This window comes from Barbus barbus (genome assembly GCF_936440315.1).
Source record: "Barbus barbus genome assembly, chromosome: 9".
NCBI classification, from domain to species: domain Eukaryota; kingdom Metazoa; phylum Chordata; class Actinopteri; order Cypriniformes; family Cyprinidae; genus Barbus; species Barbus barbus.
This window is the reverse complement of record NC_136737.1, coordinates 7,191,094-7,210,898: the sequence shown is the minus strand read 5'-3', so window position 1 is coordinate 7,210,898 and position 19,805 is coordinate 7,191,094. Positions and strand designations below refer to the sequence as shown.

Genomic DNA, 19,805 nt, shown 5'->3' with positions numbered 1-19,805 from the left:
AGTTTTTATACAATTAAAAAAAAAGTAAAGTAAAGTCGTGACGTATTGTCAAGTATGGTGACCCATACTCGAAATTGGTGCTCTGCGTTTAACCCATCCAAGTGCACACACACAGCAGTGAGTAGTGAACAAATGCGCGCACACGCACACACACACACACAGACACACACTCACTCACTCCCCCCACCTACAATCTCTGCCGGCCGGGGACTCAAACCCGCAACCTTTTGATTACAAGTCCGACTCTCTAACCATTAGGCCACGACTTCCCGACTTAAATAACTAAATTAAAGGTTAGAGCTTCTTAATTTGGTTCTCAAGTGATCTCAAGTAATGATAAAACATAAAAGATATAAAAGAGCAGCTTACTCTAACAATATGTAATGAAGGTTAAATGTTCTTGTGATTTACCTAGTTAAATTCAGGTGTGCTTAATTAGGGTTGCAACTCTTCAGGACAGCGGCCCTCCAGGGCAGAGTTTGGGCACCCCTGGTTTAATCCTGAATCAGTTTGTCGCAGCCTGAATTCGTAACCTTAGATCAATTGAATCAATTTCCCCATCATCTTCTGTTGGCTCAATCTCGGTATCGGTGAAATTACACCAGCAGTTACATATAGTTTGTACAACATTATTGCTAGGGAAAAATTAAGTAGTCACTAGATATTGGTAGCCAGCGTCCTTACTAAATGCTATGCCCTTGGAGAAATCTCAATTGTTTTCACTTCACTTTCATATTTGCAAGTAATCACACCAACATTCAAAGCCCACCAGATGGCGCCACTCAGTACAATAAATAAAAAATGATGCCAGTGGAAAGGTGTAAATATGAGTCAAAATTGTCCTAAATGTATTTAACCAGGAGCAGACACTGATAGATACAGAACACGGTCAAGGGTGAGATAAATTTTAATAAAGTTATAGATTTCCATGGGTGATTAGCTAAAAACAGAACATTTACATGATTTTCTGATGCTATGATAACCACACAATTAAACTAAAACAGAGCAACAACATTTTAGACATGAAGAGAGTGCATGTGCAAAAAAAAAAAAAAAAAAAAAAAAACAGATGATGTTGATTAGACAGTTAAAAAAATAAAATAAAATAATGTTGTTCAAAATTCACTCAGAATGAATATGTCAATCATGTAGTGATCACTGCAGCCCGGAGACCTACAAGTGGGAGGAGCTTACGCCAAGAACAGCAAGTAGGAGGAGCTTGAGAATAGCAAGTGGGAGGAGCTTATGCCGCAAGTAGGCTGGATTTCATTGTAGTTTAAAAGGATATAAATATAACACATTTTCATAGTAGTTTAAGCTGAAATTCTTAGTTTTGTCATTGTGTGTATGAAATACCATTCACTGTTAACACTGAAATAATGTCTTTACACCTTTTGCCATGCTTAGTGATGGTATCATTTTAAATCATTTAACTGTAGTAATTTCTGGATATTACATTTTACTTCAACAATTCTTCTACAGTAGCCTTTTAAGGAACATTAAAGTGAGATGCAATTGCACTTGGGAGGTAAATGTGTGATACGTAAAGAAAATGTTGAGTACTGTTAAGAAAATGTAGTTACCATTTGCCTGTACTGCACATTTTTATTTTGCATATTATTTTAAAATCAAATTACAGCAAATGACAGACTAATGTTCTTCAGAACATGTTACACAAATCAATGTATTATTTGAAATCTCAGGCTGGGTAAATGATGTTATTTCTGATTAATCAAATTATGTATAATCATTCATTCAGCACAATAAACTTGCATGCAGTGGACACTGCAAAATCACAGATGCATTGCTGCGGAGTAAATTCCATGGAGCTTGCCTCGCTTGTCCTTTCCAACATAACCTGGTGGGTACACAAATAGCACAATGAGCATTAGGGTTAACCCAAATTTTAAAAATTCTCCCCATGCCATATATGCATGACTTTATTCTCAAGATATGCATGACTTTATTCTCTTGTTGAATATGTACAAACATTTCAAGAATAATTTCTCAGCTCTGTAGGTCTATGCTATGCAAGTAAATGGTGTCCAGAAATTTTAAGTGACGACATTAGGCCAAGAAAATTAGTCTTTATTACTATTTTTAAACAAAGTATTTCTTTTAAAATCCAATAGATCAAACGCTAGTTTATTCACCATTAATTTACAAAAAAACTGATTATTGATTATTATTACTAAATAAAAAGAAAATGTTATTTAAACTATGTTTTAAATATATTACATTGTGGATTAGGAGGTTAGGAGATGTGTTCTAATACTTTTGAAAATGTACCTTATTCTTTAGAAAACTACACTGTAAAAAGTGAACAGTTGGATCAACTTAAAAAAAATACTTCAATTGGAAACACCTAATTATTATTTTTTGTTTTATTTCTCAACTTAATTTATTACCTTTATTTGTAATAAATTAAGTTGAAAAAATATATATTTATATATATATAAATATATATTTTAGGTGTAACCAATTGAAGTATTTTTTTTTAAGTTGATCCAACTGTTCACTTTTTACAGTGTATCTATCATAGACTGTATAAAAACAGCTATCTATTTACAAACATCTAATACATTTACACTTTATAAATCACTGCAGTCCAAAATGTAAAAAAAAATTCTGGTAACACTTTCTATGAAGCCCATATTTATAATACATTATAAGGGTATTCTTAAGGCATTATAATGAATGCATAATGCATTATCAGTCATTTCTAATTTGCGCATACTTGACCTGTACATACATAGTCGCCTATATTATATATTGTGTTTTTGTTTTTTTGCTGCTTTGTACATTGGTTATTGGCTATTTCTTGTTATTTTGTTTTTATTACCTGTGTCCTGTCTTTCTGTTGCACTGTGGAGCTTCTGTCACTATAACAAATTCCTGGTATGTGTAAACATACTTGGCCAATAAAGCTCATTCTGATTCTTATTCTGATTATAAAAAAAATCGTATAATATGTTATATTGTCAATTTTAATACATTATAATGCTTACGCATTTGTGTGTATAACTTATAAGATTATGATTATTTATAACACAATGAACACCATATTAAATCTACTTTTACACTGATAATGGACTATATATCTTGACATTATTTAAGATCTGCACAGTATCTTACTACAGTACATCTTGTAAGTGGTCAGGTGTGGAGTGTTATTTAAATGTGAGGCTAATATTAATTTTGATGTGAATTAGTTAATAATTTCAACTGAAAAAAAATGCATTTTATTTTGATTTCCTCTTAGACTATTGACTAGACGCAGCTACATGTCAACTAACTCTCATTAGAGTATTAGCAGGCTTAGGTTGAGGTTAGGGTAGGTATAACGGTGACGTACTTGCAAAGTTGCTTAAAGTCAGTTTGTCTGTTGGGGAACCATCAAAATAAAGTGTTAGCATATATTTAGCAGACAACATACTACTATACTCCAATGACTGCTAGTTGACATGTATTGCAGAGTTACTTAACAACAGCTGTCTAAAGGGTACCATCAAAATAATGAAAGTGAAAGTGAATCACTAAGCTAAGCTATAACCACTAAGAAGTAAATATTATTGTACAAAATTGACCCGCCTCACGCATGCGTGAGTTGAACTTGTCCAGACTTGTCTGGTGCACGCGCATAAAGTTTTGAGTTCGGCAGCGCATTCAGCCTTGTAGAGTAATACGGAGTTGTCTTGGCTTTGTTTATTCCTAAGTCCATTTTCCCTTGTGTGGTATTGCTGTGCGTTAATAACTCCGTAAGTAACTGTATTTGTTATCATTGTAGATTTGCTTTAGAGTGCGTCATAGCGTAATTCAGTTTAATTCACATCAGGAAATTTATAGCATCAGTAGCTGTACGTCAACGGTATTTGACGAATTATCCAGTTGTTTTGTAATCAGATATGCTTATTTGCCATAATAGAGCACTGTCATGTGTGTTTATTTATTCAGTCTCCGATCGGCATTTCAGTATTGATTAGAAAGGGCACACGGGAGCGCTATAACAGCGCACACATCAGTGCAATATGACACCACATGCTAGAAGCAGCAACAGCGCCGATCTGTTTAATAAAGCTGCATTTAGTGCTCATATGAATATAAGCTCTTGTTTAGTCATGTTTACTATTGCTTCAGACAATTATACAATTCTCTATGGGGTTCTTATAGAGTATATATCTTATCTTTGTTTATTTGTCATTTATAATATCACATGTATACTTATCAGAGTTATTTTGTTCTCTGACAGAAACCACATTTTGTGCATATCCACACAAATCAATAAATATTGAGATTGGACATATTCACTCTGGAGTAGCTGCAGTTCTTTCTAATCGAAGAATTAGGCCAGCTGAGTTCCAACCACCCAACTGCGCACAGAATATCCTACAATTATAATACTAATACTAATATAATACTAAACTAATAGCCTACATTAAAACTGCTCTTATATTCACAAGATGATATAATATATTATAAGGTCTTTTATAATGCATTATGGATTCATTATAAGAATACCCATATAATATGGGCTTTATAGAAAGTGTTACCAAAATGACATGCAATTACATTACCTGCTTATGGTCTTCGGTATCCATAACCTGCAGAGCAAATTTGCTGTTTGTACAAAAAAAAAAGATATTGTCAGGCGCATTACAGATTGTGTGTTACTAAGAAAACGTTCTACAAAAGCCACCAAGAAAATGCACTTTTCACAGCTTGTGATACTTTTTATAAAACAAACAACAAATTCGTCCACTACCGCAACCAGGAGCCTGAACCGATGCTACAACCCACATGACATTAAACAAACCAATCAAAATCTTCTGTTGGTTTGTACAGCCCACTTGCAGCTTAAGTCCCGCCCACTTGCGGCTGGCTCCGACCTCCGTTTATACCCATCTCGAGTCAGTGGGTGGAGTAGAGGTTGAGCTGAACTAGGTTAAGCTCCACCCATTACGTCCAGAGAAGGGGTGTAGGATTTAGCTCCGCAGTGAGCACCACTTGCAAAATAATAGTTCTAAAAGTTATTGATAATGCAACACCGTGTCCTATTTGAGTACAACCGTCATATCCTAATAGGACAAGGCTATTATTTTATATATATATCGTCTCCCCGACCACGGCAAACACGTAAATGCACCGTTTAACCCGAGATGGAGATAGACTTACTTTCTTCCGGGAAACACAAAGGGTGGTGGGACACTGAAAGTAATGAGGGGAAAATGTGCAATTAATGTTAATGGTGAGTGAAGCTTACTGTGAGCACTTTAAGACAATAAATGATAATTTATCAATAATAACAGCCTAAAAATACAACACTGAGTGATCTAGCCAAATGCAAATTAATTTGAGGAAATGCTGTATATGTTAATATTTATAGGTGCAACAATAGAATAAAAGCATTATTTTTTTTATTTTTTTTATTGGTCCCTACTGAAGGTAATATGGTCAAGCCTGACCACCCTATCTGTTCACTGTCTGTCATATTACATACAAAACTTCAATCATCAAGCTTTAATCAGACTGCAACATCATCTTGCATCACAGTCATAAATAATCTTACCGTTTTTCATGGTTTCCGTTTAGGCCGTGTTGAAAAATGTCCGTATATCTCGTTGATCACGACTGCATTAACAGTAATCACAGTCATGTTAAAACAGTAAAGCTTTCAATTTGATTTTGAAATGTGTGCCTTAAAAGATATAATTATTTCAAAGTAGACATTAATTGCTTGCTTTTCTGACCTATTTTTCTGTGTTTCCAGCAGTACATCACGAGGGCAGCTACAATCAACAGAGATCCTCCAGCAGCAGTAGAGATCAGCAATATGTACAATAAAGGTAGGCCCTGATCTGTAATGAATAAAATAAGCCATTCGTGTGAATGCATCTGTCTGTCTTATCTACAACAAAACTATCAAACAATAGCACTGTATAACTGAGAGTAAATCAATGTTAATATCAGCGCTGCTGTACCTGAACATGTGTGACAGAGTTTGCTGATGTCCAGATGTTGAGTCTGGTTGCTGATGGGATTGTTGAGCACACAGCTGTAGGTGTTGTTATCCTGATATTCCACCTCCAGAGGTAGAGAGAGACTGATGCTGAGATCAGACACACTGATGCTGGACAATAAACTGTTTCCTTTGTACCAGGAGAGAGTCACATGACTCACATTCACCACTGAACACAACAATGAACAATATGATGATGATGATGATGATGATGATGATGATGAAGAACATTGTGAAGAGTTACTGCAGATGACAGGAACAGGCAGACGAGCTGGAAACATGAGAATAAAGGTAAATCTAGGGAACAATCCTATTTTTGGTGTAGTCACTGAGTGTTTCTGTAATTTAAAACTACAAAATGATGACACACTTCAATAGTTATTATAGGAATATTCAGTAATATTTCAGTAAAAGCTACCAATTAAACTCAGTTGACAGAATTTGTAGCATCGAAGCCTAAGGTCATTTCAAATGATCTCTACTCACCATAAACAGAAACACTGAATGTTTGTGATGACAGTTTCACTCCAGCAATATCTACTTTATAGAGTCCAGCGTGTTCAGTTGTGATGTTTGTGATGGTCAGAGATCCAGTTTGATTGTCCAGCTTCAGTCTGTCTCTGAATCTCCCATCAGGACCATCAAATGTGGAGAAGATTTGCTGTTGTTTTTTAATTTTAGCTATGAAAGACTTTTCAGCTCCAAATTTCCACAGTATATCATCAGCTTGTTGTACTTCAATAACATTCGTTTTTAAAGTGAGCGAATCTCCCTCCATCACTGACACTGATTCACCAAACACACCTGATGAACAGATTTTACACAGATTAAGGCCTCTGGTGGTCTACAGATCCTGAAATCAGCTGTAGTTTGTAAATAAATGTGAATCGAAAAATTCTGAACATTCAGCTATCTACTAGAACACAATGTATAAAGCTACAAAGTCAATTACGACATGAAACAAATAATCTTGATATTGTTATAACCTCTTTATTTTGTATATGGGACATTTAGATCAGTATACTGGTTACTAGCAAAATACTTTTAAAACAATGTTTAGACAGGATTTGCATTTGTAAACCTTGAAATTAAAGTTACATTCATATCAATTTCCATTATTTTCCGTGACATCTGTGAATAAATTTATGGATATTAAGGCAAAAAAAACACCAAAACATATATTTATAACTTACCAGTCAAATGCCACCAACACAAACAGAACAAAACAAACACATGAAACATTTTCTTCAGTTGTGAAAAATCTGCTGTAAATCACTTGAGCGGTTCAACTTCTGTGTGAATCCTCTCACGGAAACGTTTGACCCTCCTATAGTGGGTGGAATGCACAAGCACTTTGCTAGTGATGTATGGCTATAAATAAATGCTGGACTGGCTCTTTTTAAGTCTATATGATAATAAAGATTCTCCGTTCTATCATTTAACACTGAACGTTTTCAAAAGAAGATATTTTAAAGAATGTTAGCGACCAAACAGTTGCTGGTAGCCACTGACTTCCATAGAATTTTTTTTGTTTGTTTGTTTGTTTGTTTTTTACTATGGGAGTCAATGGGGAACAGCAACTATTGGGTTTCTAACATTCTTCAATATATATATATATAATTATTTAATTTTTTTGTGTGTGTGTTTATGAGAAGAAAGATGTTCATGCAGGGTTGGACCAACAGGAGGATGGGTAAATTATTACTTTTTTATTTTTTTTTATTTTTTGGGCGAGCTATCCTTTTAATACTATCTGTCATCTCACACAGGACTAGCAGCTCATCGTCTGAGTCAGATTGAATCCTGTTGTCAGTTTTTTTTTAGAAATGTGGTTTGATCTGTTGGATGGACAGACCATTTAGTGTATGCATGTTTAGTTTGTAGGTGAAGAGTTTATTCCTTTTCTGATTTTTATAAATTGCACAGTTGTTACCTTCACAAAACATGTCGTAATAAAATGTTGAATCTTTTATGCAGTCAAATTAGAGACACAGGACTAGTTTGACTGTTTTTGATGGACTTTTTTCTTTTTTACTGTAACTAACAATCTAGACTTACCTATCATGTGTCTTTGATAACATTCACAGACTGACAGCTAAATAAAACACTGCAATGCACCAGACATTTTCCTGGCTGCTATAAGCAAGTAATGAAAGAAAGGCAATGAAAGGCAGTGTAATGAAAGACACTGCATTCAAATCCAACAGCAGCATTCATAAGTAAGTTGAAATAAAAACATAAATGCTTAGAATGACAATTAATAAATAACTTGACATGCACACAAATGCTTGGTCCAAACAGAGCTGGCTGTCATTTCTACTTCTGAATCAGTTGTGACATTTTTAAATGAAGTGCTTCCTTTCTATTTGAGATCTTCCTGTTTTTTGTCTTTACTGCTGCAGGTGGCATGGCAGATACTAGGCACTGGAACAAGCAGGTGAACAGAATGTTTTAATTTTTTAATTTTTATATGTATTCTCTCTCTCTCTCTCTATATATATATATATAATTAAATATGTATACATTAATAAAGAAAGACCTTCCCCCTTTGTCGCTATTTATATGATGATCACATCTTCACATCATGATCTCACGCAGTGAAAAATACATCGCGGAGCAAAGAGGAAACTGCCAACTCACTGACAGACAAGACAAAGCAGGTTACTTTAGGTATGAAACAAAGTCTCAGCTTTCAAATTTTGAAACGTTTTAAAGAAATTTGAACAATAAATATCAAAAGAATATTGAAATACAAAATTACAGACTACCATACCATATCATAAATCACTATACACATTTTCACACTTCTTCTAAAACTGGGTAAAGATTATTAGGCCAGAGCCCAGACTCAAGGTCTTTCTCTACCACTGTGTGTGTCAGTGATAGATTAATGTTTAGGCTGCATGATAATGTTATTGTTCTGCTTGCAGTTGGAACTGCAAGCAGAACAATAACCTTTTTTTATTTTTAAAATAACTAAAATAATAAACTTCCTTTTAAACGCAACAGTAGTCTTCATTTTTTAGTGTTAAAATCAAGAAAGGGGCTTACTGTAGCTACTGTACTCTTTATACTGCATGTTTAAAGAGCTTGTTTGATGCGATTAGTTCAGTTCAGTATTTAATGCTGATTTGTTAGTGTGTGTATTGGAAAAGATCATAATAAATAGGTTTATAGTGTATTTTGTTGCAACCTGTTGGCTGCTGAGTACCATGTGAACCTCACGGGGAAAAGAAAAGAAAAGAAATGGAAAAATTCAATCGTCAAAGTGGGCAAAGTCAAGTATTAAGAAGTCTCAAAAAAGCTTGTAAAGCTTGTTCTCTGTGTGTGTGGGTGTGTGTGTGTGGGTGTGACCGCTCACTCCAGTCATCAGCGCGCCAGCTGATCTCAATTCCTGCACCAGCTGCTGCCAATCTACTCACCTATAAAGTCTCACCGCACTTTCCTCTCCTTGTCAGATCGTTGTTGATGTCCTCTGTGTCGTTCCCCGTGTGCCGTCTGCTTCAGTGTTCCTGGTCATCGCCTGTCTGGAGTCTTCGTGGGTTTCGTCTCGTCTGGATGTTCACCGGCACTGGATTCACCGTCATCACTCGTTGGACATTCACCGGCACTGGATTCACCGTCGCCACTCTTCACCAGCACGCTGTTCATCGTGTCCCTGCGCCACCATCCCATCCGAGAGACTGTGCTGTGTTCGTGTCATCTGACTATTAATAAATACTTACAATTGTTTCACCTGCATCTCTGCTTCCTCCTTGTCGTGACAGTATCGATTCACAGCCCAAGGAAAATAAACACCAGAGTTTAGCTTGCTCGCACACCAAGACCTCAGATTTTAGGCAGATATTGTGATCACGTTAGGGTTAGATTTATTATGAAGCACTTGTTTCCTCTAGTTTGCTTGTCCATCCTGTGACACAGACAAAAAGAAGCAAAACACTACCAAGTACAAAGTTCACTACCTAGTTCTGCACATTCATCACAGACTGGAATGTAACATGATAGCCTAGCTGCTCCTGAGAAATGCAAACTCTGGAGTTTATCTGGAGCAGCAGAGTCAGAACTGGCCCAAGGCATAAGCGAACGGCTGCTTAGGGCCCCCAAGAGTAGCCTACATGAAATGACAGTTTATTTTATTGTATTTTAATTCATGATATATTATGTCAATGGACAGTGGGATTTATAAGAAAGCGCAATATTAAATAATCCATGCATATCATTTTATTATTTCCATAGCGACGTGCATGCAGGCCCAATAATGACCATGTTGATAATGTACACCGGACGCTGCCGTGTGGATCTGTCAGATTAACATCACGTAAATTCACCTATTTCTCCCGAAATACATGAAAGTAAGTGGCCAGTTAGCTGGGTGAAAAACAGAGTAAACTTTAATGTGTATTTGATAGGAATAAAACACGTCGTCCATTAATTAAAAGGATTATTATCGCCGCTTTCCACGGAAATCAGTGTGTAGCTTATTTAACAAACTAAATGTGTTTTTTACTCAAACCATTGTTAGCTAAGACAGAACCTGCAACCATAGTTGCTTTTGGGATCAGTTGACCCCTGATCAGATCAGACCACCCCAGCCCCATCCAGTTAATTAGCATAGCCTAGGTAGGGTATCTTGATGAGGTAGGGTATCATGATTTACCTTAGCATGTCTTTGCTATTATATTCCTTTATAAGATTAATATTAAAGCATGTCTCCCTTATCTGACACACTCATTTGAGTTCATGGAGCTCTTTCTTAAAGAGCTGGTGATCTGAATCAGGTGTGTAAATTAGGGAGACATGCAAAATGTGCAGAGCTGTGGGTCCTCAGGAGCAAGTTTGAAAACCACTGTTCTAGACGGGCTGTTAGTCAGTGCAGTTTCATTGTTTAACAACAAAGTGGCGGCAAGGGACTGTCTTTCATTGGAGCCACTGCTTTAAACCATTCATTGAACTACACGTTTAAAACTGCTGATCCATTCAAAGAGAGATGTAACGAAACACGCTGTTGAAATCATTTTAACTTTTAAAGCCTCAGCTGACCAGCAGATTTTAATTTGTGTAACGGTGTTAATGGTAAAAAAGGAACCTAACGCAGCTGAAATGCAGTCTAGATCAGTTTCAATGGCCTTGTAAGTAAACAGGCCAATATAAAAACCTAACACAAACATAAATGTACTTTTTTGTCCTTTATTTTTACTGCTACAGAAGCAAATATTCACCAGGGATGTGTTGTCAAAAATGGTCACAACTCCCAAATAAATTAAATAATAATTAAAAAACCATAAAGTTCATACCATAAAGAGCAAGTGTCTTAAAAGAAAATAGCAATACAAGCATTTTAGATGTGGTATTAAAATCACAATAATTCAAATTTGTATTGCTGTAATACAGAGAAGATAGACACTGATTGAAATATTTAGGGAAAGTTAACCTTTTTCATTGCTTGTGTAACTGACACGTCAGTTACTTTTTCCATTTATGAGTCTTTTTTTTTTTTTAGGAGAATAATGTTAATATAGACATTGCTTTGAGGGACACAGGCCATTCTTAAATCAGTCTCAGGCCGAGGCTGCCTAACAAACTATGTAACATAATTGATCATTTTGATACTTTCATTGAAAGGGACACTAAAGAGAATTCGGGCGGGGGGGGGGGGGGGGATGGAGAGAAGAGGATCTGCTGGAACTGTTTTCAGAGTAATTGTGCAATGTCCAGATTTAAATTTAAAAACTGATTTGTTATATTTTTTTTTATGCATTAAAACATTTAGACTTAAACAATATATGAGCAATAATGGAAGAAACCGAACAACACGTCACTAGGAATAGATCAGCAAGTGCTTTGTTTTTCAGTGAATGCATTTCAAAGCTGCTGAAGTGTTCTAGACAGGAATAATGAGCAATTATCTCTTCATTATCTTTTGCACAAAGACATAATAATGCTAATCTGTTATAACATCAATTGTTTTGTCTTGCCTGTTCATATTCTCTTACAACTGAGACGATGAATGCGTTTTCCACAATTACCTCACCAAGAAGAGCATTATACAAAAATGTCACTCCTCACACAGTATTTATAGTGGAGGACACAAGTGCTTTTCATAGTCTGCACTAGTGATACTCAACATGTTTCTACCGTTTTTGACTGAAATGATTATGTTACTAATGTGTATGGCTTAGCCACTAACACTAACCCAGGTTGGACCAACTCTGAATAGCATGGCTTTTTATATGTCCACCAGCCTTAAAGATGCCTGGAAGTTCACTGATTTATTTTGAAGTTGATGAAACACTTTGCTGAGAGTATTTATGATGTTCAGTGCCTTTAACTGGATATGTAATGCAATGTGTGTCCCTTGTTTTTGTTTTTTGTCCGGAGCTAATTTTAAATGTGCAAATAGCATCAGGATTATTTATGTCAGGTAAATATTTCTTAGTCATGTATGCAAGATTTTTTTATTTTCAATATTTTTTTTATTTTTTTTTTACCATAAATCAATACAAAATGGACACGAATGTTTGTTTTCTCATTGCTAAATGTGGTAAGCTGTTATTATTGTGTTCCTTGCAATACAGCCAGAATATTTTTATGTTCTATTCCCCTCAACCATCAGCCAAAGGGGGAAAAAGTGCCTTGAATAAACACTATTTTCATTTCTGAAACAAGGAAATGAGCTTGAAAGACCTTTGTATGTGATAAATATTATTAAAACATATGATTCATTCATAATGGCTGGAATCTGTGTGTCTATAAAATATTTTTTGTATGTTTTATCAGAAATGATCGTGGATATGCTCAGTGTGAATAAAACTTACTGATGGGGAAAACGAAGCTTTTCCTGCTAGCCAGAATGGTTTAAATGTAGTGAAAGCTCAGACCAAACGTTCATAAAAACACCTTTACAACCCAACTGCAAACATCTTATTGAAAATGTAACCATTTGTTTTTCTTTCTTCAGTTTTGTTGTTTTTGACCAAAGAAATGCACAATAAATGGATTAGAATATCCCGCTTTATTTTCAAAGGTATGAACATTGCATCTTATTTTCAATCTGTACAAGAACCAAGGGCGTAAAGCCAATGATCTAAAAATAAGAGAAACGCACACCTACACACTGTTTTTTGGGAACATTTTCTTGCAAAGCATCCATCCATCTCTGTAAGAAAACACAAACTCAATCAGGAACCTGCAAATGCGACAGTTTAAAGCTAATATAATTCTGCTTCAAATTTACTCAGAGTGGAAATTAATTGCAGACCAATTTCACTGTTGAACAGAAAAAAAAATTGTTTTTCCTATTTTCTTTAACTGAATGTTTAGCTACAGAACTGTAGCACCAACACAGAAGCACACGAAGAGCAGCTCAAGGAAATGACATCACAGCCTACATTAAAGCCATATGCATCACATGACTTTTTAAACAGTTGAATGAGCAAAGAGATGCACAGCTGTGAGGTTTGAAACTTAGCAGATTTCAGGCTTTATTAAGGCAGAGGAACAGAAATATAACATTTAATCATTTTCTTTACCAACTCGGTCCGCTGCAACAACACTAAAGGTGTAAGTTCTGAAGGTTTGCCATGACAGCTTTTGCACTGATAACAGTACAGAGCAACTACAAAGATGTTTAAACATTAAAATAGGGTTCTCCTGGAAAAGTTTGGGATCCTCTGCACTAGACCACTATAAAATGGCAGTGATCTAGCCGCCAAATAATGATACACCACAAACATCCGGTGTAGCCTTGCTTTTCATAGTACAGGTTGAGCTTGATAGATCAAAACGTGTCATGGTTTTGAAATGATTAATGTATTTTATTAAATGATTTAATGTTTGAACTAGGCTGTATCAGCGGAAATTGGTAACTCAAATGAATGAAGTCGCTTCACTGATAGGCTTATCGCCATGTGAATGAACTTGCTGTGTGTTAAAGGGATAGTTCACCCAAAAATGAAAATTTTGTCATTAATTACTCACCCTCATGTTGTTCCAAACCCGTAAGACCTTTGTTCATCTTTGGGACACAAATTAAGATGTTTTGATCAAATCCAAGAGCTTTCTGACACTCAATAGACAGCAATGCAACTGAAAAGTTCAAGGCCCAGAAAGATAGTAAGGGCATTGTTAAAACAGTCCATGTGACATCAGTGGTTCAACCGTATTGTTAAATAATTTTTGTTTTATTTGTGCACAAAATGTATTCCCATAGCTTCATAACATTACAGTTGAACCACTTATGACACAAGGGCTATTTTAACAATGTCCTTACTACCTTTCTGGGCCTTTAATGTGGTAGTTGCTTTGCTGTCTATTCAGGGTCAGAAAGCTCTCAGATTTCATCAAAATTATCTTAATTTGTGTTCCAAAGACGAACAAAGGTCTTACAGGTTTGGAACGACATGGAGGAGAGTAAGTGATGACAGAATTTTCATTTTTGGGTGAACTATCGCTTTAAGAGAGAACACACTGTTGTTTACAAACAGATTCACATCTTGCACTTTAAAATGCTGGGCCAAATGTCAGCTTTCCCCAGTGTTCAGGTGCTCACGTATAGGTTATTTCCACTATTTTTTTTGTGTGGTAAATAAAATAGCGCAATTAGAGAAGGAGGAGCAACGTGCGTTCACAGCGATCGTTGTAAATACGCTTTAGTCAGACTAACTGACTGCATATCAATCATGAAGGATCTTACCATGTTTTGTATTGTTGGTTTACACAATTCTGAATCAGTTATGTCTTCCTCCTGTGTCGTGACTACATGAACAATAATTCAGATGAGTTAAATACAACAGAGCTTGCATATGTAGAATTCTGTATATCGGATTCAAATGCATTAATTGTAGTTAATATTTGTAGTTAATAACTGAATTCCAAACCTCTTTTTCTACAATTCTTGCAGATGCAGTACATCGCGACTGCAACAACAACCAACAGAGATCCAGCAGTAGCAGCAACAACACAGATCAACACTATCTGATAGCGTGAGACTGGAGGATGTGGAGAAGAATGTGAAACAGTCGGTGGTACTGTAACGGCTAAAGAGAGACGGTCATTAGTGGGAGAAATGTGTCGGTCGTCTACCACAAAAGAGATCAGGTCAGTACATGAACACACATATGAGTGCTGTCATATCTGAACATGTGAGTGAGTGTTTATTGTGATAATAAGTAGTGATTGTGTCTGTCATCTCAAGCTATAACATAATTAGGCATTTCATTATGTAAATAAAATAAGCACAGGACAAAAATGACTTAACTACTCACCATAAACAGAAACAATGAATGTTGACCACATAGGTCCATTTATCTCTAGTTGATAGAGTCCAGCGTGTTGAGTTGTGATGTTTGTGATGGTCAGAGATCCAGTTTGATCGTCCAGCTCCAGTCTGTCTCTAAATCTCTCATCGGGAAGATACAATGTGGAGAAAAATCCATAATCTCTCTTGATTTCAGCTATCAGAGACTCTTCAGCTCCATATTTCCACAATATGTCATCAGCTTCAAGTATTTCAGTAAGATCAGTGTTTAGAGTGACTGATTCTCCCTCCATCACTGACACTGAATCTCCAAACACACCTGATGAACAAACAGATTTTACAATGATTAATGCTCTTGTTGGTATAGAAAGCCTGAAATCGGTCTGTAGCCTGTCATTACAGCTTGAAATTACACACTTAAATATTTCATACTTAGGATCTTATTATTCTGAGATGTGAATAAATGACAGAAATATGTTTACTTACCGATCAGATGCCAACAGCACAAACAGAACAAAATATGAAACATTTTCAGCTGTTCAGTGAAAAGTCACTATCTATGAAAGCCCAACTGATCTAATGTGAATCCTCCCCCAACAGAGTTTGGCCCTCCTTAATGCAAACGCACATGAATGTTATATGTCATATCAAAACTACGTCATGGTAAAACCTCTTGTGATTTAAAATGGTTGTGTGCACTCCGTTATAGCTGATGGGGAAAAGTACAGAGTTAAAATAGTGGATGATCTCACAGTACCAGTTTACTGCCGTTCATCGTCTGACTCAAACTGAAACCCGCTGTGGTTTGGTTTCTTAAGAATTGTGGTTTGATCTGTTGGGTGGACCAACAGCTCGTATGCAAATGAGAATTCGTAGTTTGTGTGTTTAGTTTGTACGTGAAGAGTTTCCTCCTGTTCTGCTACTATATGAACAACTTAATCTACAGGCACTTGAGGAGAAACTGTATTTGACACAGAGACAGAAAAACAATAGAAACACAATGATCATATTTAACACTACAAGTTTAGTCTTTTTTTGGTTTGTTTTGTTTTAGAACTGGACAATCAGACTGGATTTCTGACCATCAGATTATCAACTAGAGAATCATAAATCCACTGCATTTTCCTTTTAGAAATGTTACTGTAAAATACCAATCCAGATTAATGCTGTCTTTGCCAAAACTGGCTTTGAGACCAGCATGGCCTTTCTAAGTAGAGTGCAATTCTCAAAATGTGATTTTCTGCTTTGGACACTAGAGAGCGTTGATGTGTTTGTGAAACATCTGCCCAAGTATCCAGGAGAGCTTATTATGTGCGGTACTGTAAATAACATTTTGCAATAAGAATAAAACAAGAACACTAAATGAATGACAAAGGGGCAAATTTAAGGTTGAAATGTATATTTAATAATGAACGCTAGGTAAATTTCCATATGATAAACTAGAACATTTTCTGTATGCTCTACTGATAAACCACTAAATTAAAACAACATTTCTGACATCACAATAACACTAAAAGATATGACACAAAGAGTGAAAACCTTAATGTGAACCGAACCAAAAGTGGCCTGTAGGAACTCATTTCCATTAGTTGCAGTATTTGATCAGCGTTTTTTGGGAATATTTTCATACACAGCCTCCTCCTTCGATTTCTGAAAGGAAACACAATTAATATACAATATTTTTCTGAATAAACTTGTTACTCTCTTAAAACACCTTATTAGTCCAAATCTTAATCTACAAATACTGATTTGTTTTGTTTTGAAAGACTACTACAGAACAGATGTTAACATGGAGCAGCAAGTGGAAATGACTTATCATGACTTAAGTAGTTATATCATCAAACAGGGTGAGTTCTGAAGGTTTGCCATTTCACGCGAAGGCAACAGCAAAGCTGAAGTTGCAGCATGTCTACAAAGAAACCGATGACTGCTAAAGCACCATTTGAGCTCAGATGAACCGCAGAGCGGCTGCAGCTCGACAACAGAATTCGGCACATATTGAGTAACAACTTCGTGTCCTACTTTCTTTCCAGTGAAAATCTAATCGTATAAAACATGCCCCTTAAAAAGCGTAACAAATGTAATTTATTTGCATGTATTGGCTTTCTTATCTAAGCAGATGTCTTTGCATTAAAAAGACTCATATGTCAGCATGCCGCGTTGCTTCAGCGCTCAAATTCTAAGCATATTTACAAGCTGAGAAAAGTATTTTTGGTGGTATTTTTTAAAGTGCAATTTTGGGTTTGCACCACAGTTGGTAGAATGTCATTTGGCTTGTGTTGTGTATGACCAAAGTAAAAATAGAAAAGTCAGAATATTAGTGACAGAAGGTTATAATTTACTATTATTGTAGGGAAAAACGTGATGAATGCTAATGGTCCTTTAGAAACCATTATAATGTTAAACGTATAATGTATAATTATTTATCAGTAATAAAATATTATTAAATTACTGTTTGGATACATCTTATAAAACATTGTCTATGTGATAATAATCCAAAAATTGGCACATTTTTGGCAAAAAATGTGCAAAATTGACAACACTGAGGTGCAAACAAAACACAAATTTAGTGAATCTAGCATTTCCTTAAACTATCCTTTCTTTTTAGTCCCTACTAAAGGTAATAATGATGACAGTTGAGTTTATAAACCACCCACGTCTGTTCACTGATCGTCTGATGCTGCAAACTTCAAACACACTAACTGACTGCAACAACTTGCAACCTCTTACCTTTTGTCGTGTTTTTGGTTTACGCAATGCTGAATCACTTCTGTCTTCCTTCTGTCTCCGGACTGCATTAATGATAACCACAGATGTATTAAAACAAGAAAGTTTTCAATATTCGCGTCTTAGAAAGATCAATATTTCTACAGTATAATTGCTTGCTCTCCTGACCTGTTTTATTACTTTTCTTGCAGATACAGACGATCCCAATGACTGCAGCTACAATCAACAGAAAACTAGAGGCAGCAGCTGAGATCAGCACTATGTTAAGTAAAGGCAGGCCTTCATCTGAAATGGACAAAATGAGCCAATAGTGTGAGTGAATATGTCCATCAAACATCAAGACTGTATAACCGAGAGTAAATCAATATTAATATCAGCATACCTGCACATGTGGGACAGAGTTTGCTGATGTCCAGATGTCTCGTCTGGTTGCTGATGGGATTGTTGAGCACACAGCTGTAGGTGTTTTTATCCTGATATTCCACCTCCAGAGGTAGAGAGAGACTGATGCTGAGATCAGACACACTGATGCTGGACAATAAACTGTTTCCTTTGTACCAGGAGAGAGTCACATCACTCACATTCACCACTGAACACGTCAACGAACAATTTGATGAAGAACATTGTGAAGAGTTACTGCTGATGACAGGAACAGGCAGACGAGCTGGAAAACAGCAGATAATAAAGATACATATTTTTTATAATAAATATATTATTAAATAATATATATGATATGAAATTGTCAAAGTCAATTAATTGTCAGTTATTCTTTGGTCACATGTGTGATGTTTGATTAGAACACATTCTTTGTGGTGTACTAATGTTTGCACCCTGATTTTATATTGTTTTGTTAGTTATATTATATATTAGATAGTTATATTAGTTCCAACTTTGCCTTTGGTTCTCACTAATCTAATTTAAAACCAATAAGCCATATTTGCACAAATATTTGATAGTATTGGATCCCACGGAAAGTATTAATTTCAAGCGAGATGGATGCTGTGCACTGTATGCCTCGCCATTTGTTTTCTTATTTAAAAATAAAAATGTAGGTTAACATGAATTGCTTACAATGGAAGTCAATAGGGTCAATCTGTAAACACTAAAATACTGTTTCGGTACCGAGTAAAGTTAAATTCTTATTTTGTAAATAGCTTTACAATTTTGACATAAGATAATTGTTTTTGTCAAATCATAAGCTAGACATTTGTACTTTTCTACTTTTATGTCTTAAAAAATGACTTTCGCTGTAAGCGCATCGTTGATTTTTTTTTTTTTGATGAGTCAAAATTGTTTTTGTAGTATTTATGGCACAAATGCTGTGGATTAAGCTTTTTTTTTTATTACTGAACCAATGATTATTTTAATAAAACAGAAATACGCCAGTGTTCAAGCAAATTATGTATCTACTCACCATAGACAGAAACGCTGAATGTTTTTAATGTCTCTTTCTCTTCATTTATCTCTAGATGATAGAGTCCAGCATGTTCAGTTGTGATGTTTCTGATGGTCAGAGATGCAGTCTGATTGTCCAGCTTCAGTCTGTCTCTGAATCTCCCATCGGGCACATCCTCATGTGTTAAGAAGAGTCCATATTTTGCGTTGATTTCAGCTATAATGCACGTCTTATCTCCATATATCCACAGAATATTGTTGTATTCATGTATTTCAGTAAGATCAGTGTTTAGAGTGACAGAATCTCCCTCCGTCACTGACACTGAACCACCAAGCACACCTTATAAACAGATTTTACGCAGATCAATGTGCTTATTTGTTTAGAAAGCCCAGGATCAGTTTTCAACTTTT

General features: G+C 35.6%; 3 protein-coding genes across 10 annotated transcripts; 1 reads left to right on the top strand and 2 right to left on the bottom strand.

Moving 5' to 3' along the window:
* Positions 1-1,588: 1,588 nt before the first annotated feature.
* On the bottom strand, positions 1,589-7,405 carry LOC306875080 (SLAM family member 5-like). Of its 2 annotated transcripts, XR_013784692.1 has the most exons (8): positions 7,210-7,405; positions 6,503-6,820; positions 5,979-6,287; positions 5,748-5,855; positions 5,567-5,628; positions 5,173-5,205; positions 4,575-4,617; positions 1,589-1,858 (listed from the first exon to the last, which is right to left on the bottom strand). XR_013784692.1 is itself a non-coding variant. In XM_079425475.1 (5 exons), exons 1-5 carry the CDS (start codon positions 7,256-7,258, stop codon positions 5,573-5,575), a joined length of 840 nt encoding a protein of 279 aa, XP_079281601.1. In that variant the 5' UTR covers positions 7,259-7,405; the 3' UTR covers positions 5,429-5,572. The 2 variants fall into 2 exon arrangements, 1 of the variants encoding a protein (XP_079281601.1); XM_079425475.1 differs by lacking the exons at positions 1,589-1,858; positions 4,575-4,617; positions 5,173-5,205 and having other exon boundaries at positions 5,429-5,628.
* Positions 3,595-9,756, top strand: LOC306875112 (uncharacterized protein). Of its 7 annotated transcripts, XR_013784697.1 has the most exons (8): positions 3,620-3,758; positions 5,771-5,843; positions 6,158-6,307; positions 7,672-7,709; positions 8,104-8,235; positions 8,419-8,453; positions 8,615-8,686; positions 9,475-9,756. XR_013784697.1 is itself a non-coding variant. In XM_079425522.1 (6 exons), the coding sequence occupies exons 3-6, from the start codon at positions 6,266-6,268 to the stop codon at positions 9,728-9,730; spliced, it is 405 nt and encodes a 134-aa protein (XP_079281648.1). In that variant the 5' UTR covers positions 3,595-3,758; positions 5,768-5,843; positions 6,158-6,265; the 3' UTR covers positions 9,731-9,756. The 7 variants fall into 7 exon arrangements, 5 of the variants coding, with proteins under 5 accessions (XP_079281648.1, XP_079281646.1, XP_079281649.1 ...); XR_013784696.1 differs by lacking the exon at positions 7,672-7,709; XM_079425522.1 differs by lacking the exons at positions 7,672-7,709; positions 8,104-8,235 and having other exon boundaries at positions 3,595-3,758; positions 5,768-5,843.
* Positions 9,757-13,010: 3,254 nt separating this feature from the next.
* LOC306875105 (uncharacterized protein) lies at positions 13,011-16,062 on the bottom strand. The gene is made up of 5 exons (XM_079425513.1): positions 15,759-16,062; positions 15,280-15,591; positions 14,893-15,051; positions 14,709-14,770; positions 13,011-13,172 (listed from the first exon to the last, which is right to left on the bottom strand). Exons 1-5 carry the CDS (start codon positions 15,799-15,801, stop codon positions 13,101-13,103), a joined length of 648 nt encoding a protein of 215 aa, XP_079281639.1. The 5' UTR covers positions 15,802-16,062; the 3' UTR covers positions 13,011-13,100.
* Positions 16,063-19,805: the final 3,743 nt, after the last annotated feature.